Here is a 13,134-nt window from a genome sequence, read left to right as displayed (position 1 = left end):
TTGTCTGACTCTCTAGAAGTAGAAATGCGCATAATTAGCATTATCTAATTATCTGATTAGTGAATGTGCCTCGCGCTGTCTTACCAGCAATAGTCGTTCCCCTTCTTCCTGCCTTGGGCCATAGAGCAGGGATACAACTCTTTTTCTCCACTTTGTCTGGCCTCCACTTTTCTTTCTTTCTTTTGTTTTGGGGATGCTTTTTGGAGAGTTGTTTGGTTGGTTGTTTTTTGTCATTTTGCTTTTTGCTTTGGCTTGGTTTTCATGACAGGGTTTCTCTGTGTGCCTGTAGACCAGGTCACTCTGTAGACCAGGCTGGCCTCGAACCCAGAGATTAACCTGCCTCAGCCTCCCTAACACTGGGATTAAAGGTGTGCATCACCACTGCCTGGCTACTGCCTCCACTTTTCAAAGTTTTTTATTCTGTTTTATTCTAGAGTCTTGTCTTTATTCTTTGTGTCCCTGCTCCCTGTCTTTCTTTGATCTCTGTTCTTTTGCTGTCTTCTATGAGGAAGCTTACACATACGTCAGGGACAACATATATGGCTATTAATTATTCATTGTTTATTCAGAAACAATGTTTTGAATCAGTTGTGCATTCATTTTGTTAGTTTTGATCCAAACATTTAATTTTCTGACATCTTAAAACCTGTTCACTATTTATTTTTGGCTATATCTCTATTTCTATTTATTGCCAGTGTATTCATTATTTGAAATATATTCACAAAATGTTTTGTTTAAAACTTTTTAAAAAGCCAGATGTTTTAAATTTTGAGTTGAAGGCCAGGGATATAACTCAATGATGAAGCAGTCGTCTAGTGGAACCCTGGGTCAAGTCCATGGCATCATTGAGGGGTGATGGTTCCAGCATGGGATGTAGCTCAGTGGCCGAGTCCTTGTCTAGCTTGAATGAATTCCCAAGTTTTTCCTCAGAACCACAAGTCTTAAAAAAAAAAAAAAAACACCTCTCCAACTGCCATACTAAAAACAGGTAGCCTTGGACTGAAAAAGAAACAAGAGTTGAGTTGAAAGGAGAACATCAAATGGAAAGCATGAGCTTAAAAAATGAACTAAAATAATTTGCAATTTTCCTTCTAGTTTGGTGAGAGAAAAGAGAGTTTATATGATAACTACAGAGTCACATAGCTATTAGGTGATTAGACTTTTAAAACTTAACCATCCAGTTAACAGATTGGCTGTACAAGCTTTGTAAAATCATAAACTGAAACTCCACCCTCTCAGTAAATAGCATTTGAATTGTTTGTGAACTGCATGATAAAAATGAAAAGCAGGAGCTAGAGTGATGCCTCAGCAGTTGAGAGCGTGGGCTGCTCTCGTAGAGGGCCTGCTTGGGTCCCAGCACCACGCTGTAGCTCACACTGCCTAACCTCACTTCGTGTGACTCTGACACCGTCTTCTAGCCTCCCGGGCCTCCCGCCCAAATATGGTGCACACGCACACACACACATTAAACAATTTTAAAATGAGACACCGTTTCTAACACATTTTCTCTGTAGAGTTGCTAGTCAATTTCTCAGTTTTCTAGATTATTGAAAAGACTATTTTCTTTATTAATAATATTAAAGTGAAAACAGAGGATACTTTTCATGCTGATTACATTACATTTGGTGTTTATTTCATTTATATTTTTCTAGTGTTTATAAGATCTGGAATTGGAAGAGGTTTTTTGTTTGTTTGTTTCTTAAGAGTTTTAATTTCTTTAGACGCTAATACAATTACATAACTTTCCCCTTCTCTTTCTTATTTCCAAACCCTCCCATATACCCGTCCTTGCTCTCTTTCAAAATCTTGGCCTCTTTTTTTCAGTAATTGTTGTTATATAAGAGACAGAGACAGAGTTGGGGGATTCTTCTCCTTCCTCCAGTCCCCCGTTTTTCAGTACAGGGCATCCTGGCTGTCCCAGACTTCTTTTGTAGACCAGGCTGGCCTCGAACTCACAGAGATCTGCCTGCCTCTGCCTCCTGAATACTGGGATTAAAGGTATGCGCACCACTGAGGGGCTCCTATAATAATTCCTTTTTTGTTGTTGTTTTTTTGTTTTGTTTTTTTTGTTTGTTTGTTTGTTTTGGTTTTTTGATACAGGGTTTCTCTGTGTAGCCTTGACTGTCCCAGACTCACTTTGTAGCCCAGGCTGGCCTCGAACTCACAGCGATCCACCTGCCTCTGCCTCCCAAGTGCTGGGATTAAAGGTGTGCGCCACCACGCCCGGCTAATAATTCTTAAATATAGAAAAACAACCTGTTCGTTCTGTATGTTACTTGTACATATGTTTTCAGGCTGACCATTTAGTATTATTTAACCAATTGCTGTGCTCTTCCCTGGGGAAGACTGTTACTCCTGTTCCCAGCATTCCTTAGTTGCCTCCAATTTCTCTATGGCAGTTGATGCCTCCTGAGCTTTGATGTTGTACTTGTTTAGGCAGTCAAGTTGGTGAGGCTTTCTGGATGTAGCTTCTGACATTCCTAAGAAACAGTGTCACAGTAAATTCCCAGTTCCTCTACCTCTTACAACTTTTCCTCCCCCTCTTCCACAACAATGCCTGAGCCTTCAGTGCAGGAGTGGCATTGCAGATGCATCTTTGGGACAGGCTCTGCTATTGCATTTTGGTTGGCTGTAGTTTCCTGTGATGGCCTCCATTTGTTACATCAAGAGGTTTCCTTTATATGGGTAAGGACTACACTTATCTATGGGTATAATGGGAGATTCAGAATGTAGTTAGGGATTCTGCTGGCTTAGTAAAGTAGTTGGTTGTAGATTCTCCTCAAAAATACGTGAGTTCACTATCCCTTTATAGTTGCCTGGTTTCCAATATCAGGATTGACTTCTCTCTAGTTGAGTTAGGTTTTTGTTGTTGTTGCTGTTGCTGGGATTTTTATTTTATGTATATTGGTACTTTTGTGGTAACAAAAATGAATAGTGATAAAAGGAAAGGTGCTGCTTCTGAGGGAGCTGTTCTTAGATCAGGCTGTGCTAGTGACGCTGTGCACATTGCATATTGCAGGTTAGATTAAGGAGTCAGTCTCCATCATAACCTCTTTCCTAGAAGAAGAAAATTTACTGTCAATGTATGTTAGGAAGCCAATTCAGAATGTGCTGTATCGGGTTCCTGGCTTTTAAGGTGTGTTTACTATCTGTGCCAAATTAGACTTTAGTGTGGTATAAATGATGTGGTTGTTTTGCTTATTTTTAATTCTTACTTGGAAATAATTGAATACTGCAGTTCTGAAGAGTATTTTTCCTCAGCTGAGCATTCTTCCACCATTTTCCTCTTAAAGTCCTAGGTTTTCTTCACCTTTTCCACCTTCTCTTCTAGAAATTGTGTTTGATGTGTTTGATAACTCTTAACTTCCATGCCTTCGAATCTGCACAGTTTGCTGGGTAATTTCTTGAGGTCTGCTTTTGTTTCAGTAATTCTTTCTCTAGGAGCCAGGCGTGGTGGCACATGCCTTTAATCCTGCAGAGGCAGGAGGATCACTGTGAGTTCTTGGTCAGCCTGGTTTACAAAATGTGTCCAGGACAGCCAAGGCTACCCAGAGAAACTCTGTCTCAAAAAACAAACAGACAAACAAACAAACAAAACTTTCTAATATATTCCTTTTGACTTGGACACTTGATTTTTTTTTTTTTAATTGTTGAGATGGCACCATCTCCCTGATCCCCTGTGACTCTTTTTTTTAATATATTTTATTAATTTATTAATATTACATCTCAATTGTTATCCCATTCCTCCCTCCCATTTTCCCCTTACTCCCCTCCCCTATGACTGTGACTGAAGGGGACCTCCTCCCTCTTTATATGCTCATAGGGTAGCAAGTCTCTTCTTGGTAGTTACTTGATTTTTTTTTTTTTTTTTTTTGGTTTTTTTTTTTTTTTTTTTTTTTTTTTTTTTTTGGTCTTGGTTTTTCGAGTCAGGGTTTCTCTGTGTAGCCTTGACTGTCCTGGACACGCTTTGTAGACCAGGCTGGCCTCGAACTCACAGCGATCCACCTGCCTCTACCTCCCAAGGGCCAGGATTAAAGGCGTGCGCCACCACCGCCCGGTGTTACTTGATATTTTTATCTCCAGAGTTGCTTTTTTCTTTTTTCCTCCAAACTTGTCTCATCCTTCTGATAGTCTAATCTCTTAATTTCCTCTTTTGCCTTTTTAAGTGCTGATTTTATATTTGTATCTCAATTTCCTAGTCCATGATTCTGCCTTGCTGGGTTTGTTTCTCCTTACTCTAGTTCATCAGGTTTTCATTGGGACCCTCTTGTCTTGGCTCTTCCCTTTCTTACAGGGACCCTGGAGCAGAGGACTTTCTCACAGACAGTGTCTGTCCGGGGCCTGGGGGCGTTTCTAATCCAAGACCTATCGAATTTTTGAGTTGCTGTATTTGGGACCACACATGTAGTATGAAGTCTAGCCACAAGTCTATGGGTTTGTGGGCTTGTGGTTACAACGTCTCTGAGGAGAAATGTATTTTTACTCCCACTGCTCTCCATATACTCCCCCTGAACTGTAGGGGGAGGGTCATCATCTACTGGGGGTACATTTAAGGATCCTGGGACCTCACACCATGATCAGACTCCAAACTTAGTCCCCCAGCTCCTTGGCTAACAGCCCATAACAACCCAAAGTCCATATTAGACCACATGAGCTTAGCGTGTATCCCCAAGGAAAACTCCCTGCTTCTGAACTACTCCAATATTCTATTCACGCTTCCTTGTTGAGACTTGACTCTGGAGTTCTCTTTGTTTCCTTGTATCTTTGCCACTCATGTAAAGATTTCATTCATTTTCTACCTTGCTTATAAGTGCATAAAAATAGCAATAGAACAAATGATTTCTCAGTCTTTGCCATTAGTAAGTTAGCAGAATGGCCTTCCCAGACTTGGCCAGAAGTTAGTCTGCTAATATGAGGACAGCTTGGTGGTATGTTGCTGTGATGAGAAACCTGCTTGAAAGGCAAGAAAAACATACGAATACGCTTGAGACAAACATGAGAAACAATAGTTCTGTAATGAGGCCCACATGTCTTGTATTTGAAATCAGTGTTGTAAGAAGGAGGCGTAGGGGACAGGGTAAAGTTAATACCCTGGAAGTGGAAGCCATCGCTTTAAGGGAGACTGAAAGGGGACTTAGAAAAAGAGGAAGATAACTTAAGTTCTAGAGAAATGTAAAGCCTTTTCTACCAGTGAAATAACTTTAGATTACAACAGCAAAAAGTAATGTCTATCCATTGAGTACTTTGGGCATACCTTCCATGGATAATTTTTAGATGTTTGCGGAAATACACATTTATATCAATAGAAATTAATTCCCAGTCTAAGCATCTTTCTTAGACTGATCCTTACTATCCTCATTTTAGCTCTGTTTTCACATAGTAGATGTAACAGGATTCTAACAGTATTGAGTACAAGCAGAGAACATTTGTTGGCTCTGGCTGATTGACAGCTTTAGCCATGTGCTGTTGTTTCTGAAACTAGTTTTTACTTCAGTTCCCTGTGTTGTTGTTCCTAGTCAGTGGGTGGGGCAGATTTGAACCACTTTGCTTTCACTTTCTCGATCTATAGACTTTTATAAGATGTGTGCCGGATGCCAGGACTCTCATTGCTATTAATCTGGGCCCTTATTATATAAGTAAACGTGTCCCTCCTTGTCCTCACACCTTCAGGAGTAATAGGTTAGTTGGAAGAGGTGCCTTGATGGCAGGCTTCCTCGGGACATGACTGGTGGTTTTCCTCTATAAAGCTAAAGCCGGTACCCAGAATGAGTTCCACATTTGGAGTTTGGTGTTCGTGATGGTGGTTAGTAACATTTTAAAGCTTTTGGAATTGAGTGCTACATAGTCTAATATATAACACCAAAAAAATTTTTACAAGATTGATATGTAAGTGTTCATAAATATTCCCAATGAGTCATAAGCCCATATTGAAGTAAAAAGTGCCAGTTTTGACCTATATGAGAACTCTTAAAACATGCATTTTGTTTTTATAAACAAAGCCTATAATAGTGCCTACTTGAGTTGTTTTAAATCATTGTATCTATTCTTTGAAAATGTTTCAAATACTTCATGTGGATAAGGTCAGGAGGAATGTATAGTCGTCTTGAAGATTTTGTAAGAATATTTATGAGTCTTTTTATATGCATAGAAACTGCCAAAATAGTTCTGAATAGATTGTGCTTATTAAATTATTATTGTTATATTGAATTATCTACAGTTGTGGTTAGCTTTAGAAGGGGCTTTTCCCTTATTTGTGGGATTATTGATATCTTTAATTTAGAAGTCTATGAACAAATGCTTAAAGTTGGATTTTTTTAAATAACAAATTTGTACAAAACTAAAAGCAGTTATAATGTTTTTCAAATCACATCGTGGCTTCTCTTAAATGAGGCTAAACTGACTCCGAAGAATGTTCTTGTGCGTTTGCCAAGAGACTTCTGGGATGGGCATAATTTTAAGAACTTAGAACATAAACAACTGTGATCTGTGGCAAGAGATTGAAATGACCTCATGATGACAATGAGAACAAAGCGTTTTTAAGTTATCGTGGTGGTGTGTTAATTCATTGCAATATGTTTGTCATTCTTCTATTTTGGTGTATTAAGTGAGAGCCAGGCCGCCCCACACACACAAAAAAAAAGAAAAGAAAAGAAAAAGAAAACTACAAGCCGACTTGAACTTAAGATATTGTTTCTTTGTTGTGAGAAACAAACTGAGTTCCAGAGAAATATTATTTTCCAAGGATAATCTTGCATGAATTATTCTAGAACTAGTGATCCACAAAACCACTTACTTCTGTCTCTAGACAGAAGCCGTTGAGACCTTAACATTTTGATTCATTTTCTGTTGGAAATAATATGCTCTAAATATCAAAGATCAAGCCCTTGGCAGGAAATAAGAATCCTTCCCTCAAAACAGATCAAGACAGACGTGTTTATTAAGTACTTACTGTGTGTTGGAGACTATGCTAAATATTATGGAATGTGAAAAATGTGACTCTATGCTGTTTTTAGTCTACAGAACTGGCATATGCAGGTGAAAGTTAGAAAGTAGAACTGTATAATAAAATGATAAATGTATTGTTATTTTTTTATTTATATGTTATTAATATAAAGCATATTTTAAGGTGCCAGACAAAATGACACCTCACTTACATGATGCAAATAATCACATAACCACCTTTCAAAAACCTAGCTGAGGGCGATGGTAGCGCATGCCTTTAATCCCAGCACTCGGGAGGCAGAGGTAAGCGGATTGCTGTGAGTTCGAGGCCAGCCTGGTCTACAAAGCAAGTCCAGGACAGCGAAGGCTACACAGAGAAACCCTGTCTCAAAAAAAAAAAAAAAAAAAAAAAAAAACCTAGCTGAACATGGTGGCACTTGCCTTTATTTCCAACTCTTGGGAGGCAGAGGCAGGTGGATCTTTATGAGTTCACATCATGATTTCCAGGCCAAACTTTATCTCACAAAAATAAATATAAAATATCTTTAAAGATTTAATTATCATCTAATAATAGTAAGTCTTTGGTTTTGAGATTAGACTGATTCTATGCTGACCTCCATGTGTTATGCTATCTTGTTAAATGAAATCAAGTTGTTTTATCAGAACTTACTGCCGTCATCTATCTGAGGATCTCACCTTGTGTTCCCTAGGTATTTTACTGTTTTATTTGAGGATCTGTATATTTCTTCTGAAAACTGTTTAGTAATATGAACTGCTTCCTCATAAAGAATGTGTCTTAAAGATTTATTTTATTTTTACTTCATGTGTATGAGCGTTTTGTCTGCTTGTATATTTATGCGTTCATTCCATGCCTGGTGCCTAAGGAGAACAGAGGGGAGGGCATTGGGTCCCCTGGAACTGGGTCACAGGTAGTTTTTAGCCACCATATGAGTGTTGGGAATCAGACCTGAGTCCTATGAAAGAGCACCCGGTGCTCTTACCTGCTGAGCCATCTCTCCAACCCCAGATACATTTTTTAATTAATGATTGTATTTCTGGTTTGGCATCAGAGCTCCTACCCTCAGTATGTCATAAAAAACAACCTGGGAGTACGTGTAACTTAATTAAGTACTTGTCTAGGGCCTAGAAATGTTGAGTCTTTGCCTGGCAGCCAAGAAATGGACCTAAGAGCTCACCTGTTTCAAACTAGCCTAGACAGCACTGTTCTAGTAGTTCTATATATGTGGACATCTACCAAGTATTTTGAAGTTCAAAGCGGGGAAAAGTGCATTTGGGAGAGAGGACTTGCATACATCTGATCTCTACCAGATTTTTTTTTTTTTTTTTTTTTTGCATACTGAGACCAAAGGTAAAATTGAGTGACTAAGTGGGTAGAGCCTAAAGCTGGCCAAGTCCTCACTACTACCACAGTAAAGAATACGTGACTACTTCTCTGTCGTCTTTGAAGATAGTAGTATTTACTTATTCATCTATTTTTGTTAGAAATTTTGGAGGACATGGTTGGAGATGGAGCTTTAAATATTTATGTGTCATAAAATCCATCTCTTAAAAATAGCAAATGGCTAGGCATGGTGGCACACACTTGTAATCCAATCTGTCAGGAGGATCACCACAAGTTCAAGGCTTGTTTGACTTACATAGTAAGTTGTGGACCAGCCTGGTCTGTGACCCTGTCTCCATACAAACAAAATAAAATGTAACAATGAATGGAATGACTCACTATGGTCATCTTAGTAAAGATGTGGCTGATCTAGTTCATCTTCTGAAATACACTTAAACTGCTGTAAATGCAAAAACAGCCCTGGAAATGATGCTGTCTTATTGCCAAATATTTTTTTGGTTTTTCAAGACAGTGTTTCTCTGTGTAGCTTTGGCTGTCCTGGACTCAAATTGTAGACCAGGCTGGCCATGCTTGCAGAGATCCACTTGCCTCTGCCTCCCTGAGTGCTGGAATTACAGGAGTGCTTCACTGGGCTGCCAAATGCTTTTTGTTGTTGTTATTGTTGTGAGCCTAGCCTTTAACAGCCTTTTAAAGTGCTAGTGTAATGACACTAAAGGATATATGAGGCAAGAGCAGAATATAAGAGCAAGAGCTTTAGAGATGAGCCATGAAAACGGCAGCACTGGAAGCACTGAGCTATGTAGAGTGGGGCTGGTGACCCTCCTGCTCTTCCCTCCCCAGCCCTGCAGAATGCTCGAGCAGTGACGTGTGGACGCCTTCTTCAGTTTGCATCACTTACAGTGCCCTGGGAGCACAGGCTTTCATTTGGGTGACAGGAAAAACTAGAGATGATTTTGCTTATTGGTTAGTAGTTGCAGCCTGAGATCTTGCTCTAGAATTTTTCTTTAGTCAGTCTTCACCAAAAGGCAGAGAAGCAAGAGTTAGAGGCTCAAAACAAGTTCAGAGAGGGGAAGGTTAGATCTAAGTAAATATTCAGGTTTCTTTTTCCTTTTTTTTTTTTAAATTTTGTTCGCTTGCTTTGAGACATTATTTCTGTTGTATACTCCATTTGGACTTAGACTCAACAATCTTCCTTAACCTTGAAGTACTGGGATTGTAGGTATAGCCACCATGTCTAATAATGGGTTTTATTAGTCATGATGTATCAAATTGCTCTATTTGTTCATTTGTTTTGATTTCCTTTGGCTATTAGCCCCCCCCCCCCCCCCCCCCACACACACACACACCACTCTTTCTTTCATTGGAAGTAGGATTTGTCAAGGTTAGTTACCTGTCATTTTGTGGTCTTGGGACATTACAGATACTCAGTCTATACCTATTTGCATAAATTATGTTTGTTCTCTTTTGTATTTTTAAGCTTTCAACTGATTGGAGATACACCATTTTAAGCTAAACTATTTGGATTTTGTTTCTTTTCTAGGTCTTAAGGAGAGTGCAGAAGAGATGGTCAAAAATAAGTTGGAGGGAAAGGATAAGCTGACCCCTTGGGAACAATTTTTAGAGAAAAAGAAAGAGAAGAAAAGACTGAAAAAGAAGCAGAAGGTATCCATGCTAACTGACCAGGTGTTTCCTGAATACCAGCTTATATTGGAAGGTGCTTCGCACCCACTGTTTTCTCAAAATGCCTTTTCTCTGTGACAGAACCTCAGCCATGTGGTCCACCACGCTCTCCCCAGGGGTAGGCTGGTGGGTTTGAACCAACACACTCGTCTACCATGAAATAATTTTTGGGCTTCTATTATAATGAAGTGGGAAACTAGGATAAAAGCCCCATAGCCTTGATATGCAACCTCTTTTTACTTCAAAACTTAGCCAGTTAGATGCTGTTAATAAAATAATTCCACAAGTGATGAAACTAGCAATTTCTGGCAAGATTTTCAAGGTGAGTCAGTATGGAGTCAGTAAAACAGTCACTCTGAGACTTTAAACAGCATTCTGTAAGCTTTGGGCTTCCCTGGTACTTCTACGTTTTTCTTTTTTCTGGTTGTTGTTGTTTATTCGAGACAGGGTTTCTCTGTATAGCCCCGGCTGTCCTAGAACTCTCTTTGTAGACCAGGCTGGATTTGTTGTTGTTGCTGCTGCTGCTGTTGTTTTTCAAGACAAGGTTTCACTGTGTAGCCTTGGCTGTCTTGGACTCACTTTGTAGACCAGGCTGGCCTTGAATTTTACAGCTATCTGCCCACCTCTGCTTCCTGAGTGCTGGGATTATAGACGTGTGCCACCACAACTCGCTTCAGCTTTTTTTTTTTAATTTAGTTAAAATACAGTTATTTCTTTTCCCTCCATGTCATCCCATTCCCATTCAAATTCATGACCTCTTATTCATTATTGTTCTTACATATTTATGTTTTTAGAGCAGACCACACGATGTTCCATAACCATTTGGGGTGTTCATCTCTAGGGAAGACTAATTCTTCCTCTGTGAGAAATGTTTAATGTCCTGTAGCTCTTCATCTCTGCACTGTGCCCTGTGGGATTTCACCCTTCTATTCTGAAGTGTCAGCATGGTGCTGTGTCATTGTTCCGACACCGTATTGTTGAGATCTCATGGGTGTAGCTTCTCTGTCACATCTGGAAGACAGATCTCCCACTTATCTCACTCAATGTCCTATTTTTTTATCTGTGAAGTTCGTGGTTTTATTTTTCTTTACAGCTGAAGAGTATTCCATCATGTATATATGTCACCAAATTCTTACTCATTCATCAGTTAAAAGGCATTTAGATTGCTTCCACTTCCTAGCTATTGTGAGTCGGGCGACAGTGAACACGGATGCTATCTGTGGAGGAGGATGGCGAGTCCTTTTAAAGGGTCCACCTTTCCCCACATCCTCTCTCCAGAATCTATCCTTACTTACTTTGTTGATTCTATCAATGAGTAGAAGACTAAAAGTCGGTTACTTTAATTTGCATTTCCCTAATTGCTAAGGATGATATGTTGTGGGTTTTGTTTTGTTGTTGTTGTTTATTTGGTTGGTTGGTTGGGTTTTGGGGTTGCTTTGTTTGTTTGTTTTGCTTTGTTTTGTTTTGGTTTTAGATTTCTTAGCCACTTTTATTTCTTTTTGACTATTCTGAATGCAAATCATCTGTCAGATGTATACCTGGCAAAGATTCTCTTCCATTCTGTAGGCTTCCTCTTGACTCATTTGATTATTTCTTTAGCTGTGCAGAAGCTTCTTAGTTTTATGAAGTCCTACTTGTCAGTTGTTGACTTTAATTCCTAAGCAAGTGTCCTGTTGAGAAAGTCCTGTCCCACATCTCTATCATGTAGGATACTGCCTATATTTTCTTCCAGCTGTCCCAGTTGTGAATAGAAGTGTGTTTATGATCTCTTTCTCTGTGTTTGTTGTTGGTGTATAGAAGACAATTGAGTTATGTAAGTTGATTCTGGTTCCTGCCACTTTTCATGAATTTTTTTTAATGATTTCTAGATGTTTTCTGGTAGAATTTTGGGGATCTTTTTTATATTATATTATGCCATCTATAAGTAGGAATATTTTGATTTCTCCTTTTCTTATTTTTATCTCTTTAATTTCCTTCTCTTGCCATTATTACTCCAGCTAGTGCATCAAGCACAGGGATAGTAAACAGCCCTGTCTTGTTCCTTATTTCAGTGGAATTTCTTCAAATTTTTCTCCATTTAGGATGGTGTTGGCTGTGAGTTTAACACATATAGCTTTTATTATGCTGAGGCATATTCCCTCCAGTACTACTCTCTCTTGGATTTTTGCTATGATGGCATGTTGGATTTTTGTCAAGGCTTTTTCTGCATCTACTGATTGTGTAAGTTTTCTTTTAAGCCTATGTGATTTGTTACATATATTGGCTTTCATATGTTGCACCATTCTTTCATCTCTAGGATAAAGCTAACTTGGTCATGGTGAGTAATCTTTTTGATATATGTCCATCTTCAGCTCACAAGTATTTTATTAAGGATTTTTTTTAACCTTTGTTTATCACGGATATTGACCTGTAGATTTATTTTTCTGCTGTGTCTTTACCTGGCATTGGGATTAGAGTGATACTGGCATGCATTGTAGTGGGAGTTTCGGAGTACTTCTGTTTCTGTTATTCTTCAAAAATTTCAGAAGATTGGCTTAGATCTTTGAAAATGTGAATTTATTTGGACCTGAGCTTTGTTGTTGTTGTTGTTGTTGTTGTTTTTCGAGACAGGGTTTCTCTGTGTAGCCTTGGCCATCCTGGACTCACTTTGTAGACCAGGCTGGCCTCGAAGTCACAGCGATCCACCTGCCTCTGCCTCCCAAGTGCTGGAATTAAAGGCGTGTGCCACCACACCCAGCTTTTTTTTTTTTTTTTTTAACAGAACTCATTACTTTTTCAATCTCATTTGTTATGGGTCTGTTTAGATTGGTGTAACTTTCATAGTTTAGATAACTCTAGAAATTCATCCATTTCTTTTAGATTTTCCAACTTAATGGCATATGGGTTTTTAAATTTTTCCCTTACAATATTTTTAATTTCTTTTATGTATGTTGTAATATTGTCCTGTTTATTTTTTATTTCGTTAATTTAGGTCCTCTCTTACATTCTTTTGGTCAGTTAGACCAAGGGTCTGCCAGCCTTGTTTATCTTCTCTTGGAACCAGCTCTTGGATTTGTTGATTCTTGTGTTGTTTTCTTTGTTTTGCTTTCACTGGTTTCTGTTCTGATTTTTATTATATCTTACCATCTACTGGATTTGTTATTGTTTTT

General features: G+C 38.8%; 1 protein-coding gene across 1 annotated transcript in view; it reads left to right on the top strand.

Moving 5' to 3' along the window:
• Positions 1-13,134, top strand: part of Esf1 (ESF1 nucleolar pre-rRNA processing protein homolog) — a 56,876-nt gene that overhangs the window by 26,533 nt on the left and 17,209 nt on the right. The window contains exon 10 of the mRNA XM_051144744.1: positions 9,846-9,967. Within this exon, the coding sequence (XP_051000701.1) occupies positions 9,846-9,967 (122 nt within the window). The remainder of the gene's footprint in view (positions 1-9,845; positions 9,968-13,134) is intronic.

The sequence above is a fragment of the Acomys russatus genome, chromosome 4 (genome assembly GCF_903995435.1).
Source record: "Acomys russatus chromosome 4, mAcoRus1.1, whole genome shotgun sequence".
NCBI lineage: Eukaryota > Metazoa > Chordata > Mammalia > Rodentia > Muridae > Acomys > Acomys russatus.
This window is presented reverse-complemented; position numbering and strand designations above follow the sequence as displayed.